The 21,021-nt window shown below is 44.4% G+C and overlaps 1 protein-coding gene across 1 annotated transcript in view; it reads right to left on the reverse strand.

Moving 5' to 3' along the window:
• Nucleotides 1-394: 394 nt before the first annotated feature.
• SLC2A11 (solute carrier family 2 (facilitated glucose transporter), member 11) overlaps nucleotides 395-21,021 on the reverse strand; it is a 33,483-nt gene continuing 12,856 nt past the window's right edge. Inside the window, exons 4-12 of the mRNA XM_006874935.1 lie at nucleotides 18,350-18,474; nucleotides 7,277-7,406; nucleotides 6,706-6,854; nucleotides 3,149-3,336; nucleotides 2,924-3,034; nucleotides 1,159-1,260; nucleotides 1,012-1,087; nucleotides 784-911; nucleotides 395-595 (exon numbers count right to left, since the gene is read on the reverse strand). Of these exons, the coding sequence (XP_006874997.1) occupies nucleotides 395-595; nucleotides 784-911; nucleotides 1,012-1,087; nucleotides 1,159-1,260; nucleotides 2,924-3,034; nucleotides 3,149-3,336; nucleotides 6,706-6,854; nucleotides 7,277-7,406; nucleotides 18,350-18,474 (1,210 nt within the window). The remainder of the gene's footprint in view (nucleotides 596-783; nucleotides 912-1,011; nucleotides 1,088-1,158; nucleotides 1,261-2,923; nucleotides 3,035-3,148; nucleotides 3,337-6,705; nucleotides 6,855-7,276; nucleotides 7,407-18,349; nucleotides 18,475-21,021) is intronic.

Below are 21,021 nucleotides of genomic sequence, written 5' to 3' on the forward strand. Positions count from 1 at the left end.
ATTGGGCTGCTAACCGCAAGGCCGTTGATTCAAACTTCCCAGCTGCTCTGTAGGGGCAAGATGAAGCAATCTGATCCCATAGAAACTGACAGCCTCAGAAGCTTAGGAAGCAGTTCTCTGTCCTACCGTGAGCCGAGCCGGCAACGACTGACAGCAGGGAGTGTGCGTTTCCTGTCAGTTAATTGCCTCTTAATGAGGAGAGCCTGGGCTCCATCTCACTTGCTCAACCAGTGATGGCTAAGTACCATGGCTGCACACAGTAGGTGCTCAATAAATGCTTATTAAATGAATGCAGGAGGGAGCAAATGAAGAGGGCCATGTTCTCACAGGAAACAAAAGGATGAATAGCAGCTGGGTTGGGCTTGGTAACCCAGGGCTGGGGTGAGCTGCTGGGCTAGAGTTCTGTGGAGCCGATGATCTCCGGACCCCTCCACATAGGCCCCTGGCTCCTGCCAGGGAAGTTGATTTTGTGCAGTTCCTCAGATATTTCCAGAAAGGTCTTGCCTTTGGTCTCAGGAAGGAACAAGCCGGTGTAGATGGCCCCACAGACACAGATGATGAGGAAAGGGACATAGAGGAAGGAAGACAAGCCCTCCTGTGGGTTAGAAGAGACCCCAGACCTGTGTGGCTCCAGCCAGCCCCCACCCTGAAAACCCTATGTCAGGTCATGGAATTTGCCCCATTTTGCTCAGTAAGACCCATCCCCGATTATCTTGGTCTCCCTGGATGAAGCCCCCCCCAACTGGGGTTCTCCTACTGATGTGGATGACTGGGGGCACCTACCATGAGGAAGGGGAAGCCCAGCCCCACCAGGAACAGCATGATCCACAGGAGTGCCCCACAGACCATGTAGGCAGCAGGCCGGGCTGTCTGGTCAAATAGCTCAGTGGCCAGGATGCCTGTCACTCCAGCTGCAAGAGGGGTGGGAACAGAAGATGGGGACTAGGCCCAGCCACCCTTCCAGAGGCTTCACAGTGCCTTCACTGAGGCCCAAGCCCTCTGCCTACTCACCTGGGCCGATACCAAAGCTGAGGATGAAGGCAAAGATGCAGAACATGGCCAGGAAAGGCATCCAGGGGAAGGAATTCTGTGGCAGAGGGCAGGTGGTAAGGGAGAGGGCAGGCTTCTAGCCATACCCCATGTGTCCCCGCCAGCTACCTGCAGGCACAGGGCGATTGTGAAGATGCTCCCCCAGCAGGTCATCAGGCAGTAACCCCCCATCAGCAGCACTCGTCGACCCACTCTCTCGATCACCACACACTGTAAAGGAAGAAGCCCAGTCAGTCTCTGACCCATGCCATACGCTGGCCACAGCCCCCTCAGTTTCAGGAACCTGAGTTTATTGCCTCAGGACATCGAGACATTGTCTATCTTTCAAGCTATCCATTTCTTCATCTCAACCTAGCAGTGTGAAAGCCCAGGAAACAGCAGGTGCTCAATAAACAATTGTGAAGTCACTAGATTGTAATAGTGCACCCTTGAGTAGAAAATGGTTTAATGTGGAGGAGAGAAGCCCTAGGAGTATCCCTGTGGGGGCCAGGGCATCCCATGGGGCAGGGCTGGTGGAAGATCAGCCAGAAGCCAAGTAGATACCACCCAGAGCAGTAACTCATGGTGTCACCCCCCCACCCACTCATGGACCTCCTCTCATAGCAGACCATACAGAACCCTTAAACCCACTGCTCCTGAGTTGATTCTGACTCCTAGTGACCCTAAAGACAGAGTAGAGCTGCCCCCCTAGGGTTTCTGAATTGGTTCATCTTTATGGAAGCAGACAGACCTCATCTCTCGCCAGAGGAGTAAGTAGCTAGTGGTTTTGAACCACCCACTTTGTGGTTTGCAGTCCAACACAACCCACTATGTAACCAGTGCTCCTTCCAATAGCCTTGTTGTGTACCTTCGAGTTGGTTCTGACTCATAGCAACCTGGAACAGGGTTTCCGAGGCTATAAATCTTTATAGAAGCAGAAGGCCTCATATTTCTCCCAAGGAGCAGCTAGTGGATTCAAACTGCTGATCTTATGTTTAGCATCCCAACATGAAACACACTACGCCACCAGCGCACGTTTCTAGAAGCCTTAGTTTATTATCAATTTGAATCATAAAACATATAACTATAGTTGTAAATTGCTTATAAGAAATATTTCTTAGATTATATGAATACTAACAAAAAATCATTTTGTAAAACTTTTCGACATTAAATTACAACACTATCAGTAACAGCAGAAGTCTTTAAAAAAAAAATCTTTCCTATCTTTTTCTTTCAATTATTGCTTCATTCTCAAAAAAATCATACAAGTTTACAATGACTAATTACCACAATGTTGTAGCTGAGACACCAGAAATGTGACAAACTCAGCAACTCTAAAAACAACAGCAGCAAAAAGAACAGCAGAACTAGCTGTTTGTCACATGTGCGGATGAAGCTTTTAGATTCTAAGCATCATTGTAATCGGGTAATAATGACAGCTCTAACCTGAACACATTAGAAGGTTCAGAAAGCAAATTTAGAATTTCAGCCTTGTAGCTATTTTGATAAGGAGCCCTGGAGGCATCGGGCTTTACGCATTGGGCTGCTAACTGCAAGGTTGGCTAACCAACCACTCCTGGGGAGAACAATGAGGCTGTCTGCTTCTGTAAAGACTGACAGCCTCAGAGACCCTAGGGAGTAATTCTACTCTATCCCACAAGGTCACTATGAGTTGGAATCTACCTAAGGCCAGTGGGTTAGGTATACATGTATGCTGGACTTATAAAAAGTTTACTACAGGGATATTTTTATTAAAAATAATAAATTTCTGCTGAAATACTGCACATTTTATAGACCATCATTTTGGTGTTACTTTCTGACAGTGTCACTGGGTTGTCTGCACCGCCCCCTGTACCCCCAATGATGTCATTGTGTTGACCACTCCCAGACTCACGCTGATGAATGACGTGAGCAACTCACAGCTCCCTGTCCCAATAATGGCGTACTGGACCATCTCTTCTGGCATGCCAGCTGCCAGGAACACGGAGGAGGCGTAGGCGTACACCTGGAGAAAAGGGCGTGCAAGGCCAGCTCAGGAAGGGGGGCCTCCATCTCCCATTAGCCTCCTACAGCTCCCAGCTGCTCACCCAGCAGGGCCCTGACACTCAAGAGGACTCACCGAGTCATTTCCACACAGCTCCATGGCGCTGCCCAGAACCACGAGGCTTATCACCTGTCTCCGTAGGGCCCTGTCCCGGAACAGCTCCCATGGTCGCCTTGACCGCCGGCCCTGGCAGGAGGCCCGCTCTGCTACTAGCTCCTCCAACTCCACAGCAACATCTCTGCCTCCTCTCAGCTGCCGCAGCGCTGAGGAAAGAGACCCGGGTGCTAAGCCTTGCTCCCTGGACTCTCACCAATAGCCCCTACCCACCAACTCAGTTTTCTCCCAAGGCTGTTAGGAGGATCAGCATGAAAAGACCTTAGAAGTAGGAGTTCTGTGCATACATCAGACAGAATACAATAATCATGGTAGATAAAACCCAAAAAAACCACCAAACCCACTGTCATCAAGTATATTTGGACTCACAGCAGCCTTATTTAGGCTTTCTGAGACAGTAAAGCTTTACGAGGACAACCTTACCGTTCTGCACAACAGCTGGTGGGTTTGAACTGTCAACCTTGTGGTTAGCATCCCAATGCCTAACCCAAAGCACCACCTGGGACCCCCCATCATAGATTATCCCTAATTCTCCACCCTTGCTTTTATCCCTCCCTTGCTATATGAGTCTGCAGTGTACCGCTCTCCACAAAAGAGTTGCTATTAAGTTGATTAGGACTCAACCCAGCCTGGATTTGCCAGCCCCAAAGGTTTCTCAGAAGTTAGAGCTCAGTAATTGCTTCTTCAGCTTGCCACTAAGATGCTGTGATTGTCTGTTAGGCAACAATGGAGGTGACCCATAAACTGATACTAGGAGTAAGTGCTAGCAGAACTCTCTGGCACTGGTCCTGAGACCAAGCAGAGAACAGTATGAAAACTGTTCAGGAGCCTAGGGAAATGAAAGTCCATGTTACAATACAGTGCAGTTACTTGGAAGAAAGAAACAAAACTCATGAACTTTTGGACTTGGGCACTGAGATCTCTAAATGTTGTAACCATGAACTACTTGCTTTTATCTGAGTATCATAACTTCACCATAAAAAAGAAATATGATCCAAAAAGAACCATCAAGGAAGAATTAGGGAAGAAAAATTCAGAGGGAACAAAATTCCATTTGATTTCATTTATTTCAGACCTTGCTAAACCAAAAACCAAACCCACTGCCATAAAGTTGTTTCTGACTCACAGTGACCCTAGAGGGCACAGTACAACTGCTTCTTTGGGTTTCTAAGACTGCAAATCTTTATAGAGCAGAGAGCCTCATCTTTCTCCTGAGGAGCAGCTAGTGGGTTTGAAATGCCAACCTTGAGGTTAGCAGCACAACACTTACCCCAGAGCACCACCAAGGCTCCTTCAGAACTTGCTAGGTAATTAAAAAAAAAAAAAAAAAGTGTCTCTTCTTCATCCCCTCCAGCTAGCAAAAGAGCTCCAACATGTTATAGTCTTAGAACAAAGAGCAAGGCACAGACCCAGGGTGAAGATCAAACCAAGGGTGTAGTCTACAGCAGGACCTCACAGGCTCTCCTAGCTGGAGAAAAGGGAATTCAGAGTGTCAGTCCACAGCAGTCTGACATGTCCAAAATACCAGTAATTAGGTCTAGAGAAAGGAGCAGATTTTTATGGACATAGCTTTTTTGGGGCACACAAAGTAGACTGGAATCAAATACACAGAAAACTCACAAAGTTTTTAAGAAAGTTATATTGGCAAACCTCTGCTTTGTTGTTGTTGTTAGGTGCCATCGAGTCGGTACCGACTCATAGCGACCCTATGTACAACAGAATGAAACACTGCCCAATCCTGGGCCAACCTCACTATTGTTGCCACGCTTGAGCCCGTTGATGCTGCCACTTTGCCAATCCATCTTGTTGGGGGTCTTCCTCTTTTTCCCTGACCCTCCACCTTACCAAACATGATATCCTTTTCCAGTGACTGGTCCCTCCTGACAATACGTCTAAAGTTTGAGAGACGAAGTTTGGCCATCTTGGCCTCTAAGGAGCACTTTGGCTGCAGGTCACTGTCATGGCCTACTTGGACCTCTTTGGAGGCTGGATGATAGACGAGTGGACGCAGTTGAACCAGCTGCTCCTTCTGCAGTGTGCTGCTATGCTGGGCATTGGAAGAGGTGTGTGCCTAGTAGGAGCCACACACATCGTGGCGGGCCACCACACAGACAACATATGAGAGACGTGCTCATGAACTTCCTGCTGGGCCATATGGGGTGGCTGAGGCCTGGACTCACTGGATGAGTGGGCTGAGCTACCCCAGAGCTGCCCTCTGCAGCTGACCTAACAGAAGGTTGTTGTTAAGTGCCATGGAGTTGGTTCTGACCCATAGCACCCTGCATAGGGTTTCTGAGAAGCAGAGGGTAAGCTTGAACCGTTGACCTTGTGGTTCAAACAGACTTGCAGTCCAGCGTATCAACCCACAGCGCCACATTTGGTAGTGCTGTTTGCATACTTCCGCTGCTTGGACTACTTCCACCGCCTGGATTACTTCTCTGTGGAAACTGAGCTCAAGAGAGGCCTTGTGCGCTCACGTTTGTCCTGCTTAAGTGCCTGGGGGTGGCGCGGCCGTAAGTAGTGCTGGACCTCTTGCACTTGGCCAAGCACCTGGCATGGCACTGCACCTGGGGCAGGGTGCTGACCAGCTGCACGCTCTGCCAGACCTGCTTACTGCTTGACAACCTGAATGAGACACCGCGGACCCAGGCCCAGCCCTATCACTCTATGGCCCTTCCTGCCTTCCAGCTTGAGCAATGCTCCGGTTAGTGTTCCCATGTCACAGGAAAGTTACGATTGCCCTTGATCTCTACAAATAAACCCCAGTTTCCTTAAAACAACAACCAAAGTTTTGTTAACATAGCTTAAAACCAGATCAAAATGGTTGTCATGGTCCATGTAAACAGGGGTTCTGTGTGTGTGTGTGTGTGTGTGTGTGTGTGTTGCATAGCAACCAAATTTGTTGCATTGCCTTTTGACAAAGTAGGAAGCAGGCAACGGTGCCTCGCTCAAAAAATGGCGGCCGACCATGCTGCTCTGAATGTTGGAGATTGGATTATTTGCTAAATAAACTGAACCATTTTAAACCTATTTGAAGCCCTACTTTTGTAATATGCTTCAAAATCAGGTAGTATGAGTCCTTCCAATTTTTTTTTTTCTTTCTCTCAAGACTGGCTATTTAATTCCTTTGCAATTCCATATAAATCTTAGCCTCAAACCACTGAGATTTTGTGATTGCTCCTTGGGCATCATTACTGTAGACAAAGGTAACTGATAAGATGATCATCACCCACCAAGCACTGGGCAAAAATGTTATCTCAGAATTTCAACTTGCACCTGTGTGGGAGTTTTTCTTCTGTGCCTCTGCCTGGATGGTAGGAATTGGGGTCTTCTGTGTTCTGCTTGGCATTTAGGAGGAGCCGCTTAATGAGTTTGGAAGGAAAAATGGATGGACCATGAAACTGAGGCATAAAGAAGGATAGGTTTTTCATTAAACCCAAGAAATGGAAACCTGTACACTCTGTTCAGTTGGGCTGCATGGTCGTGGTTAGTCTGGAGGCTCAAGGACAGGGACTCACCTGCCAGGCAGGCCTTTGCATCTCCACAGTCAATGAGAAGGTAGCGCGGACTCTCCGGAAGCATGGGCAGGAAGACAAGCTGTAGCATCCCGGGCACTAGGCAGCTGGACAGCAGCATGGGCCAGGACTGTGGGCCACCCAGGAACTCCCTGGAGGAGACAGGAGATGGGCTCAGGCATCCCCTTCCCAGAGCCCTGCTCTGTCCATCTGCTCACCTGCAGAGTTCTGCATTGCCCTGCGCCGCTTCCTAACTAACTCTGGCCTGGACACCAATATTCCTCTCACCTGGTTGGTACCGAAAAGGGTAGGACCATTGCTCCTTCTTTCCTCTGAGATCAGGCTCTACCCACTCCTCTTTCTGTTCCCATGTATGAGCCCAAATCTTCCCCTATTCCGTAGGACCTTCAGTATCCCCTGATCTGGACAGGACAGGAAGGTGAGACTCCCTGAGTATGGATGACTGAGAGCCATTTTATACATTACCAGATGGATGTGGGCAGGGGAGAACTGGACGGAAGGTCTTGTACAGACACCCCTCAACCCATTAAATGCTCATGATGGGGGAGGTTACCTGAGTCCAACCACCTGTCCCATCACAATTCCCAGGGCTGCAAAGATGGCTGAGGTCATGGCCACAGCACCTCGGAGCTCCTTGGGGGCGCTTTCTCCCAGGTACATGGGCTGGATGTTCATGCTTACACCTAGACACATGAGCACAGCACAAATAAGGTTGGTGCTAGGACACTGGCCTGTCTTTTCTGCCTACTGCCTAATCTGTTGTCTGCTGCATCCTGAGTCTTAAGAGCAAGAGGATGCTAACTCCAGCCCACCTCTCTGCAGGACTTTTGAGAAAGCTGTTTTTCTCAGCTCAGCTCCCATCTAGTCCCCTTACCACACTGCTCACATTGTGTTCATGGACTAGACAGGCTCTTGGAGAGCTGAGCCTGGAGGCAGGGGAAGGGCAAGACCTTGTCCCCCACTGAGCTGGCTTTCACCCTGGCTTCTCAGGACTCCATTCCAGCTTGGGGTCTTGTAATTCCAGTGCAGCGAATTACTTAATACGGCTCTTCTAGCCACAGTGCAGGAGTCCTGGTGTGGCACTGTGGGTTAATGCACTTGGACTGCAAAGTCAGTTTGAACCACAAAGTCGGCGGTTCAAGCTCACCAGCCGCTTCTCCGAAACTCTATACAAGGTCGCTATGGGTTGGCACCAACTTGACAGGACTTAACAACAACAGGCCACAGTTCAAAGATGTCCTGATGGTGCAGAGGGCTAAATGTTGGACGACTAACTGAAAGGTTGGCAGTTCAAATCCACCAGCTGCTCTGTGGGAGAAAGACAAAGCAGTCTGCTCCCATAAAGATTTACAACCTAGGGAACAGTTGTTCTCCTTTGTCCTACAGGGTCACTTTTGTTGTTGTTAAGTGCTGTCAAGTCAGTTCCTACTCACAGCAACCCTGTATAGGGTTTCTGAAGAACAACTAGTGGGTGTGAACTGCCAACCTTGTGTTTCGCAGTCCAGTGCTGACACTACAGCATCACACCAGAAGTCCTACAAGGTCATTATGACTTGGAATTCACTCAATGACGGTGTATTTGAATTAGTCTGTAGCCATATTGTTGTTGTTGTTAAGTGCTGTCTACTTGGTTCTGACTCAGAGCAACCCTGTATATGGTTTCTGATGAGTGGCTGGTGATTTTTGAACTGCCTACTTTATGGTTCAAACCGACCTTGCGGTTAAGGATTTACCCTACTGCGTTACAGTCCTTCATCTTCTAATGTATTATAAACCCTAGCCTCTGGACCTAGCTTGTGCTTCCATTCTGGAGTGAGTTGTCTGATAAGTTAATGAGGCAGGATTGGGGTGGGATGTATTTTGAGTCACCACATTACTAGAGTGTTAATCAAGTCACCACCCTTAATTTCCTTGGGGGTGTAGTTTGCATCTAATATATAGGAAAGCTCTACAAAGCTCTTTCTTGCTCTGGGTCATCTACATCTGACCTCTGGTTCTTGGGACTTGAGCCAGCAGTCTATCATTTGACCTGATTTGTCAACTTTTGCAGCCTTGTGAGCAGTGGCCTATTTGTCTGACCTGCTGATTTGGATTCATCAGCTCCTTTGGCCACATGGATCTGAAGAGGCCTCCAGGCTGATGCTTGACCCATAGATTTGGGACTGGCCAGCCTCTACAACTACATGAGCTATTTCCTTGATGGTTCCTGAGTTCTATGAGCCACTGAAGTGAATTATGGAACCCATAGACAAAGACAGGAGGTAAAGTACTGAGGGGAGGAAAAGTAGCTGATGTTAGAGAGGATGGAGTGGTATAGCAGTTTGGAAAAGTTGGACATTTGGGACCTCTTTAACCTATTCCTCACAGGAACCAGCTCTGTGCTGATCCTTCTGAAAGAAGTTATTCATGCAATGTCTTGCCTCATCATCTTCCCTGTTCCCCCAGTGAAGTCCCTGTTATGTGTGTAGTCAGTGAGAGGAGGTGCTAAATGGAGGTGATGGCATCAGGGTGCCATACACCTGGCAACACTGCTCCTTCCAGGAAACATCACTATTTGATTGACACAGAAGATCTCTTTAAACTGCTAAAGAGCAAAAATGTTACTTTTGAGGACTAAAGTGTATCTGACCCAAGCCATGGTATTTTCAGTTGCCTCATATGCATGTGAAAGCTGTATCATGAATTAGGAAGAACAGAGAAGAAATGATACCTTCTCTGTTGATGAAGAATATTGAATATACCATGAACTGCCTGAAGAATAAGGAGCTCTGGTAGCATAGTGGCTATGAATCAGGCTACTAACCTAAAAGTCAGCAGTTTGAAACTATCAGGCGTTCCACAAGAGAATGATGAGGTTTCTGCTCCTGTAAAGATTTACAGCCTTAGAAACCCGATACAGAGTCAGTCAGAACTGACTCCACAATACACCACTACTACCACCAGAGAATGAACATATCTTGGAAGAAGGATAGCCAGAATGTTCCTCAGAAGAAAAGATGGTGAGACATTATCACACAGATTTCGGACATGTTATTAGGAGGGACCAGTCCGTGGAGAAGGACATCATACTTGGTAGAGAAGAAGGTCAGTGAAAAAGAGGAAGGCCCTCAATGAGATTGACATACTGGCTGCAACAGTGGGCTCAAACACAGCAACCACTGTGAGGATGGTGCACAACTGGGCAGTTTTCATTCTGTTGTACACCTAAGAACAACTATCATAAGCACTGGGTGAAAGAGCTGAGAGGAAGGTGGTACACTGATTGCCAAGACATTTGAGGTGTCCCTGCTCTTTCTACTTGAGGAAGGACTCCTTCTCTGCTAACTATTAGATTAGAAAGACAAAGTCTGTCCTTGTTTCTCTTCTCTTGGATATAGGTTGTTCTCAATGGCATTCTTTTAAGGAATAGAGTCTGGCAAAACTACTGCTGTATGCCTTCTGAGATTATTACATAGAAAGCACTGGGACTCCTCCTTGTTCTCAGATCACTCACTCTAGGGAAGCCAGCTGCCATGTGAGCTCACCAGGTGAGGAACAGAAGAGCACAGCCACATGAGTGCACCACCTTGAGAGCAGAGCCTCCAGTCTCAGGCAACTGCAGTCCTGGCTAACAGCTTGAGTCATAATCTCATGAGAGACCCTAAGCCAGAACTACAGTTGACGTTTGTGGGTTTAAACCAATAAATCTTAGGGCTAGTTATTCATAGGACTAGACAGACATTAACAATAGACTATGTAGTTAGGAGGGGCCAAGAAGTGATTTGTTGATTAAAGGCCCAAAAAGCCCACTCAAAATTCGCTCCCCAATGTGACAAGCCCCAGACAAAGAGTCCCTAACAGGCTATTCTTCCTCTGTAGGAAAGATCAGAGCACTCATCTGCTATGTTTTTAGACCTTGGCTGCCAGGAAACCCATGGCTTAATGTTGGCCAAACACAAGACTTCTGTTGGTATAGGTATTGGGAGGTTTGTTCCTCTATTCCTGCACAATGTTTTCAATTTTCTGTCTATTTTAAATATCTAACAATTTTATGAGCCTTTAAAAAGGAACCATGTTAAATCATTTTGCTGAATCATGGTGTTGGCAAAGAATATTCAATATATCATGGACTGCAAGAAGAACAAACAAATTTGTCTTGGAAGAATTAGCGTCAAAATGCTCCATACGAGCAAGGATGGTGAAACTTAGTCTCATGTTCTGTGATAGTCAAGGCTTTGTGTCAACTTGACTGGGTCAGGATTCTCTGTGGTTTGGTAACTGAGATGTAGTAACCCCCAATGATGAGACCCAATATAATGTTATCACCTCTATAATGAGATCTGCTACAAGTAACCAGTTAATTGAAAGGACGTTTCCTTGTGGGTGTGGGGTGCTTCCAATATATTGGACACTCTGGCAAAGTCTACTTGCTTTCTGTTGGGTCTGGATCCTACATCTGGCTTGTCATTCCAACCTCCCATTCAAGCCAGTGGCCTGCTCTGTTGAATGCCTTTCTGGGGAGTCTTCGGCAGCCTGCCACCTCACCTGCCCAACATACCTGCCTGCCATCTGACTTGCTGATATTGGTTCATCTGACCCATGGTCTTGGGATGTGTCCACCTCTACAACTGTGTGAGCCATTTCCTTAGGTATAAATTTCTCTTTATATGCAACCATATGAAAGCTTACTCATTTTGCTTCTTTGAAGAAATCACCCTAAGATGTTTGATACTGACAGTGGTTTTAGAGAAACAAAATCATAAGAATGAGTTTCCTAAATTGGTTCTCAAGTCTGACTAGTTTTAAAGGCACTAATAACACTGTCTCCACTAGTAAAGAGAGTGAGGGAGTTGCTAACCCATGACATGAGGTGGCAATAGTAAAACATAAAATATCACCACCAATAGATCACGCACTAGGGAGACCAATGGATCACGTACTGTAGAGAAGTGAGACTCTTGGTGATATTTTTCTGCAGTTTCGTCAGGAGAAGTATAGAGAAGCTGATGGTTGGCCCTACTTACAGTATACCAAGTGGTAAAAGGAAAAAGATAAACTCAGGGCTAAGGAGGCTCAAGCACCACATAAAAGATCTCAAAGTTTCCACTTGTGCCCAGAAAGAAAGCCTTTATTTCTTGAAGCAGTTGTTGTTGTTAAGTACTGTGCTGATCCTACAGCACCACAGCAGGAGTCCATTTCTTGTAGTTGCTGTGGTCCTATGCTGTCGAGTTGACTCCACCACATAGCGACCCTGTATAGTATTTCTGTGGAGCAGCTGGTGGGTTTGAACTGCTGACCTTGTGGTTTGCAGTCCAGTGCTGATCCTACAGTGCCAATCAAACCCAGAGTCTTATGGTAAGAGTTTCTGAATAGCAATGCTAACTGAATTCCCAATCTTAATGGTGTCTGATGTTAAAGTGAGGGCACTGATTGGGAAGAAATGGGAGCCTGAAATTTAGGATGAGGACATATGGGTAGATTATCAGGTAGCTGGGGATGATTGTTGTTGTTATTATATGTTGTGGAGTCGGTTCCGACTTATAGTGACCCTATACAGGGTTACTGAGGCTGCAAATCTTTACAGGAGCAGAAAGCCTCATCTTTCTCCCACGGAACAGCTAGTAGTTTCGAACTGCTGACCTTACGTCGTAACCACTTACGCTACCAAAGCTCCTTAGCTGGAGGTGATAGTAAGCCCCAAGTTCACTTGAATCGCTTCTGCCAACAGAACCAGACCTCTTAGCCTCTGGTGTTGAGATTAACCAAGGTGTGCTTAATGAGTCATTGTCTGAGATATCATCTGAGGGCGCACCTCGGGAATTGTCTGGGGCATCATCTGAGGCAGATGCCTTACAAGGCATTGCTGAATATTCCCAGGAAACACAACCACTACCCATTATTGCTTCTAGACCTATGTTGTTGTTAAATGCCGTTGAGTCAGTTCTGACTCATAGAGACACTATGCACAACAGAACAAAACATTGCTCAGTCCTGCACCACAATTTTTGTTACACTTGAACCCATTGCTGCTGCCACCAAGCCAATCCATCTCATTGGGAGTCTTCCTCTTTTTCACTGATCCTTCACTTTACAAAGCATAATACCCTTCTTCAGAGACTAGTCCCTCCTGATAATATGGCTGAAATATGAGAGATGCAGTCTCACCATCCTGGCTTCTAAGAAGCATTTTGGCTGTACTTCTAAAACAGATTTGCTTGTTCTTCTGGCAGTCCATGGTATTTTCACTGTTCTTCTCCAAAACCATAACTCAAATGCATCAATTCTTCCACAGTCTTCCTTATTCATTGTTCAACTTTCACATGCAGATGAAGCTATTGACAATACCATGTTAGGCGTGCCTTAAGCTGGTATCTTTGCTCTTGTACACTTTACAGAAGTCTTGTGTCACTTTCAAGAGGCATTTTGCTCTTGTATACTTTAAAGAGGTCTTGTGCCACAGATTTGCCTAATGCAATACATCCTTTGATTTCTTGACTGCTGGTTCCATGAGTGTTGATTAAAGATCCAAGCAAGATGAAGTCTTTGACAACTTCAATCTTTTCTCCATTTATCGTGATGTTATTTATTGGTTCAGTTGTGAGGATTTTTGTTTTCTTTACATTGATGTGCAACCCATTCTGAAGGTTGTGGTTTCTGATCTTCATCAGCAAGTATTTTAAGTCCTCTTTGCTTTCAGCAAGGAAGGTTATATCATCTTCATATCACAGGCTGTTAATGAGCCTTCCTTCAATTCTTAAGCCATGTTCTTCTTCATATAATCCAGTTTCTCAAATTACTTGCTCAGCAGACAGAAAAAGTATGGTGAAAGGATACAACCTTGATTTTAAACCATCCTGTATCCCAGTATTTGTTCATACCATTACCTCTTGCTCTCTGTACAGGCTCCTCATGAGCACAATCAAGTGTTCTGGGATATCTATTCTTCGCAGTGTTATCCATAGCTTTTCATGAATCATTTGCATAGTCAGTAAAGCACGAGTAAACACCTTCCCGGTATCCTGTTTTTAGCCAAGATCTATCTGACATCAGTAATGATATGTCTAGTTATACATCCTCTTCTGAATCCACCTTGAATTTCTGGCAGATCCTTGTCAATGTACTGTTGCAGTTGTTTTTAAATTATCTTCAACAAAATTTTACTTGCACATGATATTAATGTTATTGTTCAATGACTTCACATACCATTGGGTTACCTCTCTTTGGAATGGGCACAAATATGGATCTCTTCCTATCAGTTGGACAGGTAGCTGTCTTGCAAATTTCTTGGCATATATGAGTGAGTGTCTCCAGTACTGCATCAGTTATTGAAAGATGTCAGTCAGTTTGTATTCTGTCAATTCTTAGAGTCTTGTTTTTGTCCAGTATCTTTAGTGTAGCGTGGAGTTCTTGCTTCAGTACCATCGGTTCTTGATCATATGCTACTTCTTGAAATGGTTGAACATCTACTTTTTTTTTTTTTTTTTTTGGTAGAGTGACTGTACATTCCTTTCCTTTCATCTTCTTTTGATACTTTCTGTATCATCATTATTCAGTATTTTGCTCCTGGAATCTGATGGTGTATAAGAAAGGTATTTGCAGTGAAGAAGTCATTAGTCTTACAAAACGTCTATCATGTGATCTCCAGCATAGTTTTTATCACCGAGGCCATATTTTCCAACTACTGATCCTTCCTCTTTGTTTTCAATCTTCACAGTCTAATTCTCAGTAATTACCTGTACACCTTGAATAATGTTTGATCAATTTCAGGCTGAAGAAGTTGGTAGAATTCTTCAATTTCATCATCACTGGTTTTAGTGATTGGTGCATAAATTTAAATAATAGTGGTATTAACTGGTTTTCCTATTATTAATAAACAAGTGGTATTAACTTCTTGTTAAGTGCCATTGAGTATCCTATCACAGACACCAATGTACTTCAAAGTAGACCTTGAAATGTTCTTTTTGATGATGAATGCTACGTCATTTCTTCTGAATTTGTCATGCCTGGCACAGTAGACCATATGATTCAAAATGACCAAAACCAGTCCATTTCCTCATTAATAGGTAGGATGTCAGTCTTCATGTGTTTCATTTTATTTCTGACCTTTCCACTTTTCCTAGATTCATACTTTGTACATTTTATGTTCCAATTAATAGATGCTAGCAGCTGTTTCTCCTCATTTTGAGTTGTGCCCCATCAGCAAATGAGGTCCCGAAAGCATTACTCCATTCTTGTCAACATGATCAACTCTGCTTTGAGGAGACAACTTTTCCCCAGTTGTATTTTGAGTGCCTTCCAAACTGAAGGGCTCATCTTTTGGCACTATATCTGACAGTATTCTATTCACAGTGCTATTCACAGTGTTTTCATCTTCTGACACTATGTCTGACAATGTTCCACTGCTATTCATAAGGTTTTTGGTGGCTAAACATTCAGAAGTAGTCTGCTTGTCCTTCTTCCTAGCCTGTCTTAGTATGGAAGCTCCACTGAAACCTGTCCACTAAAATACCAGTAGCATAGCTTCCAGCATCACAGCAAGACACAAGCCACCACAGTACAACCAACTGACAGACATAAGTCCCAGCAAGCCCCAAAAGGTAAAGTACAAATTGTGACCGTGGAAGAGGTACACTATATTACAAGAGAATTTCTTGATTTTTCTAATAAGTACAAAAAGATACCTAGAATATGTGCGGGAATGGCTATTAAGGTATGAGCTAATGGTGCAAGGAACATACAGTTGGATCAGTCTGGGCCCACTAATCACAGATTCTTCATTCACTGTTTCAGCTCAAGAGGTTAGGAGAGGATCTAACAGTTGATTTGGTTGGTTCACTGAAGTGTGGATTGCAGGGTGGCATACAATAAATCAAACTGAAGTACCAGACCTACCTTAGTATACAATGGAAGAAGGTATCCAAAGACTTAGGAAACTTGGCATAGATTTATCAGGATAGACCCATAGACCCAAACATAGAATGCCCAGAGGACACAACTTTTACCATAACAGTAAGGAACAAACTTGTGAAGGGAGCTCCAATTTCCTTGAAGACTGTTGTGTTTGCTTTATTAAGTAAGCCAGATTTGACAATGGGAACTACCCTAATTGAATTAAGACACCTAACCACAATGGGTGACTCCTGGTGTGGCACTGCAGGCTCAACACTGGATTACGAATTACAAATTCAATTAGGAATTACAAACCCATCAACTGACTAGGAACCAACTGGAAAGCACTTTGCAGCCATCACAGTGGGGCCGATTTGACCCCAGGTTGTAGTGAGGGCCAAGTGGCAACACTTAATCAACAAAGACAAGGTGAGCATGGTTACCCTAAGGGACAGCAAAGTCAAAGTAGTAATTAGAATAGTCTGACTTATGTGGATTTACAGTGATAACTATTTAGGAAGTGAAATAGAAGGGAAACCTACTAAATATTTACTTGAGCAGTAAAAGTAGAAGAACTCCAGGTCAAGTGAATGTCAGTGTAACCTGACTCTCCAGAATAGAGTGTCACAGTCCCTCAATCAATTCCCAAACTTGATCCAGTTTATAGACTCAGAACCCCTTGAAGGAGGGGGAGGTCAAATCCTCTTGAAGAAGGACCCTCTACACTACCAACAATTTATACTGTTAGCTTTTCCCCGAGCCTTCCCCGAAGGGATCTACAGACTTTTACAAGAGTGACTGTTCACTGAGGAAAACGATATAATCAGACTTTTTAGGGACTTCTGGGCACTAGCTCTGAATTTAACTAATTCCAGGAGACTCAAAACATCACTGTGAACCATGGGCCAGAGGAGGAGTATACAGAGGTCACGTTATTAATGGAATCTTAGCTAGGTCTATCTCACTTCAGTGTGTCCCCGAACTTTGTCCTGTGGTGATTTCCCCAGTTCCAGAATGCATAACCAGAACAGACATACTCAGCAAATGGATCCTTGACACATGGAATAAGGGCTATTATGGTAGAAAAGCCAAATAGAAGCCACTAGAAACTACCTTAACTTAGAAAAACAGTAAGCCCAAAGCAAGACTACTTTCCTGGAGGGATTGCAGAGAGTAGTGTCACCATCAAGTCAGAAGCAGTGATTCCCACCACATTCCCATTTAATTTACCTATCTGCCTGCCAAAAAATAGGTGGCTATTGGAGAAGTGGATTATCATACACTTATCCAGGTGGTGACTCCAATTGCAGCTGTTCCAGATGTAGTTTCATTGCTTAAGTATATTAATACATCTCCTGGTACCCAGTATGCAGCTATTGATCTGGACAATTGCCTTCTCTCAAGTTCAGTTGCTAAGGACAGCCAGAGGAAGTTTACCTTAGCTGGCAAGGTCAACAAAACAGCTTCATCATCTTGCCTCACAGGTACATCAGTTATCCTATAAGGCCTATAAGGCCATAATTTAGCCCACAGGAAGACTGACTGCCTTTCCCTCTCACGAGATGTCATACTGGTCCATTACATGAATGACATTATGATGATTGGACCTAGTAAGGAAGGAGTACCAATGACTCTAGACTTAATAATATATCTGCATGCTTGTTGTTGTTGTTGTTATGTGCTGTGGAGTCGCTTCCGACTCATAGTGACCCTGTATAGGGTTTCTGAGGCTGTAAATCTTTACGGGAGCAGAAAGCCTCATCTTTCTCCCATGGAACAGCTGGTAGTTTTGAACTGCTGATCGTAAGATTAGCAGCCTGATTTGTAACCACTACGCTACCAGAGCTCCTTTAGTTTTGAGTGGGGCCCACAAAAAGAGAAGGCTCTGCAACAGGTTCAGGCTGCCGTGCAAGCTGCTCTGCCACTTGGACCATATGATCCAGTAGATCCAATGGGGCTTGAAGTGCCAGTGGAAGACAGAAATGTTTTTGGAGTCTTTGGCAGGTCCCTATTGGTGAATTACAGCATAGACCTTTAAGATTTTGGAGCAAAGACCTGTTATCCTCTGCAGGTAACTACCCTGCTTTTGAGAAACAGCATTTGGCTTGTTACTGGGCCTTATTAGAGACTAAATGTCTAACCATGGGCCACCAAGTCACCACGTGACCAGAGCGTCCCATGATGAACTGGGTATTGCCTGACCCACAGTGACAAAGCTGGACATGCACAGCAACATGCCATCATTAGATGGAAATGGTATGTATTTCTAGCAGGACCTAAAGTCACAAGTAAGCTGCATGAAGAAGAGTCCTAGATGCTCATGGGTTCCACTGCTATCACGTGACCTTCCCTCTGCCAGTCTGCATCTATGACCTCATGAGGAGATCCTTATGACCAGTTAACTGAGGAAAAGAAAACTCATGCTTCTCCTATTTTTGGACATGTTGTCAGGAGAGATAAGGCCCTAGAGAAAGAAACCATGCTGGGTAAAGTGGAGGGTCTGCAAAAAAGGGGAAGACCCCCAACAAGATGGAGTAATACAATGGCTGTAACAATAGACTCAAACATGATCACAGTTGTGAGGATGACACACGACTGGGCAGTATTTTGTTTTGCTTTGCATACAGTCCCTATGAGTCAGAGTTGACTCAACGGCCCATAACAACAACAATCATTTTGCACAAAAAGATGGGTGTGAAGAAGATATGAATCAGTGGATGAAAGGAACTGAAGGGCAGGATGAGATTCCCCCACATACCTGCACTGATGCCCACGAGCAGTCTTCCCAGCATGATCATCTCAAATGAACCTGCTTTGCGGCTGAAGCCAAACAGGATCACTGCCACCACAACAAAGATGTTATTCACCAGAAGGGACTTCTTCCTTATGAAAGTGGAACATAGAACAGGACAGGTTCAGAACCAGGTTTAGGGAACCCAAAACACAACAAAATCAAATATGCAGGAAGGCAGGTTTCTGTTGGTCCAATTTGGGTTACATACCTACCCATTCTTTTTTTATTATTATTAACCTTTTTACTGTAAATTGAGTGATGGTTTACAGAGCAGAGCATAAGTTTTACATTCAACAAACCATACACTTTGTTTCATTCACTACATGGTTGCAATACCCTCCACGTACCAACAGATAACAGCATTTCCCTCTATTCACTTTAGCTATTGCATTCCTCCCTGTGTCTCCCTCTACCTTCATCTTTCCACTGCTAACCTTCCTCTTGTTTCATATTGCCTACACTGTCACCCTGGTGTGGTGCTGTAGGATAAGCACTGGACCACAAGGTCGGTTTGAACTCAACGGCACTTAATAACAATAGCCCTGTTACCCATGTCAATATGTGTATACCCCCAACCCATGAATAAGTTTTCCTCCTCCCATTCATAATCATCATAAAATGTTTGTCAAGAAAACTTTATTAATTTTTTAAAACATTGGTCTCATACAATATTTTTGTCCTTTTGTGATTGACTAATTTCACTCAGTACAATGTCCTGGTGTGATGCCATAGTATATAAGCACTTGACCACAAGGTCAGTTTGAACTGCAAGATCGGCAGTTCAAACTCACTAGTTGCTCCTCAGAAACCCTATACTGGGTCGATATGGGTCGGAACCTACTTGCTGGCACTTAACAACAACAATGTATCTGAACTGAGTTCTGGGTCATGTTGTCCTCGATGGTAATCAGATTGTTGTCTGCTGTTGTTGGTTCTCAGTCCAAAGAACACCCTCTAGCATTTTTTGCAAAGTTGGTCTGGTCATTCATTACAAATTCTTTTACTTTCTTTTTATCAGGAAATGTCCTAATTCCACCATAGTACTTGAAGACAGCTTTGCAGGTATATGATTCTTGGTTGGCAATCTTTTTCTTTCAGAGTTTTATATATGTCATTTCATTACCTTCTTGCCTGCATGGTTTCAGTTGAGAAATCTGAGTTTAGTCTTTATTGGTTCTCCTTTGTAGGTAACTTTTCGTTTTTCCCAAGCTGCTCTCATGATTCTTTCCTTGTCTTTGATTTTGGAAAGTTTTAGTATGATATGTCTTGGTAATTTTCTTTGGTGATCTATTCTGTTTGGGGTTTGTTCAACTTCTTGTATGTTTATCTTCTTGTCTTTCATAATGTTAGGAAGTTTTCTTCCAACAATTGTTTGACAATTTTCTCTGTGCTTATCTCTTCCTGTTCTAGAATTCTAATCACCTGTAAGATGTTCCTCTTCATGGGCACATAACTTTTAGGTTTTCTTTGGATTTTTTTCATTCTTTTTTCTGATTGTGTTCTTCTAGCATACTAGTATTGAGACATTTATCTTTAAGCTCACCAATTCAGGCTTTTATTGCTTTGCATCTACTCCTTTGCCCTTTCAATGTATTGTCCATTCCTGAGATCACAGTATTAATTTTCTGGATTTCTAATTGCAGGCTTTGTATTATTTCAAGTTTTACATTTATTTTGTCAGTTTGTACTTGTAGTGTTTTCTTGAATTCTTCCAAAGTTTTTATTGTGTTCTCCTTGCTTTTCTTGACCTACTGATCCTTGGAAGGTACCTAATTATCATTCTTTTGAATTCTTTTTCAGTTAGTTACATAACCTCTTCTTCAGAAACGTCTTCTGCCTCTGCATCTTGTTTCTTCGTGTGAGCTAAAGATGTCTGTTGTCTCCAGGGTGTTGTGAGTTTGTCATATTTGTAAAAACAAACAGTGTAGTTGTTGAACCCAGGAGAGGAGAAATCTCTGGAGGGCTCCTGAAATTCAAGGAGCTCATGAGGTAATTGTGGAAGGGATGTGACAACAGAGTTCCTGGCCCTAGATGGAGTTCCTGTTGGCCTCGGTGTTATTTATGTTCAGGGCACTCAATCCAGAAGTAGTTCATGTGGACCCTTGATGGAGTTGGGACAGGCTGACTGGTTAAATGCTGGTCTGGTGGCTCTGTGGGTTTTATATAAATTGACCTTGTTGAGTGCTTATCCTATGGTGGCTCACCAGGACTCCATTATCTGGAGCTGAGCCCATTTGAATCCAGGTACCTATGCATTACACCAAAGCAGCACAACTAGCCTCCAATTCACACTAGTGTGATTTTTAACCACAGGGCTCTTAAATCCTGGAGAGCAGGGTCTGCACTCGAGGTATACGAAAGGGAGCTGGCCACACTTCTAGTCACCAGGGGTATGTGGGCAAAGAATAGAAACCACAAATTTTCCACGTGAATCTGCTCTGCCAGGCCTCCCTCCATTGCCAAAGCTGCTCACAAGATGCTGGAACCAGGTCTGGACAGCGGCTCACCAGTCAGTCTCCTTCTCTCACATCCCTACTCAGTCTTTCCACCCACCAGCACTCCATCCACCTAACCTTTCTTCTGAAGTTCAGGGCGCCAGAATCTCATCTGTGTCTCTTTTATTTTGTCTCTCATAT

This window comes from Chrysochloris asiatica, unplaced genomic scaffold (genome assembly GCF_000296735.1).
Source record: "Chrysochloris asiatica unplaced genomic scaffold, ChrAsi1.0 scaffold00306, whole genome shotgun sequence".
NCBI lineage: Eukaryota > Metazoa > Chordata > Mammalia > Afrosoricida > Chrysochloridae > Chrysochloris > Chrysochloris asiatica.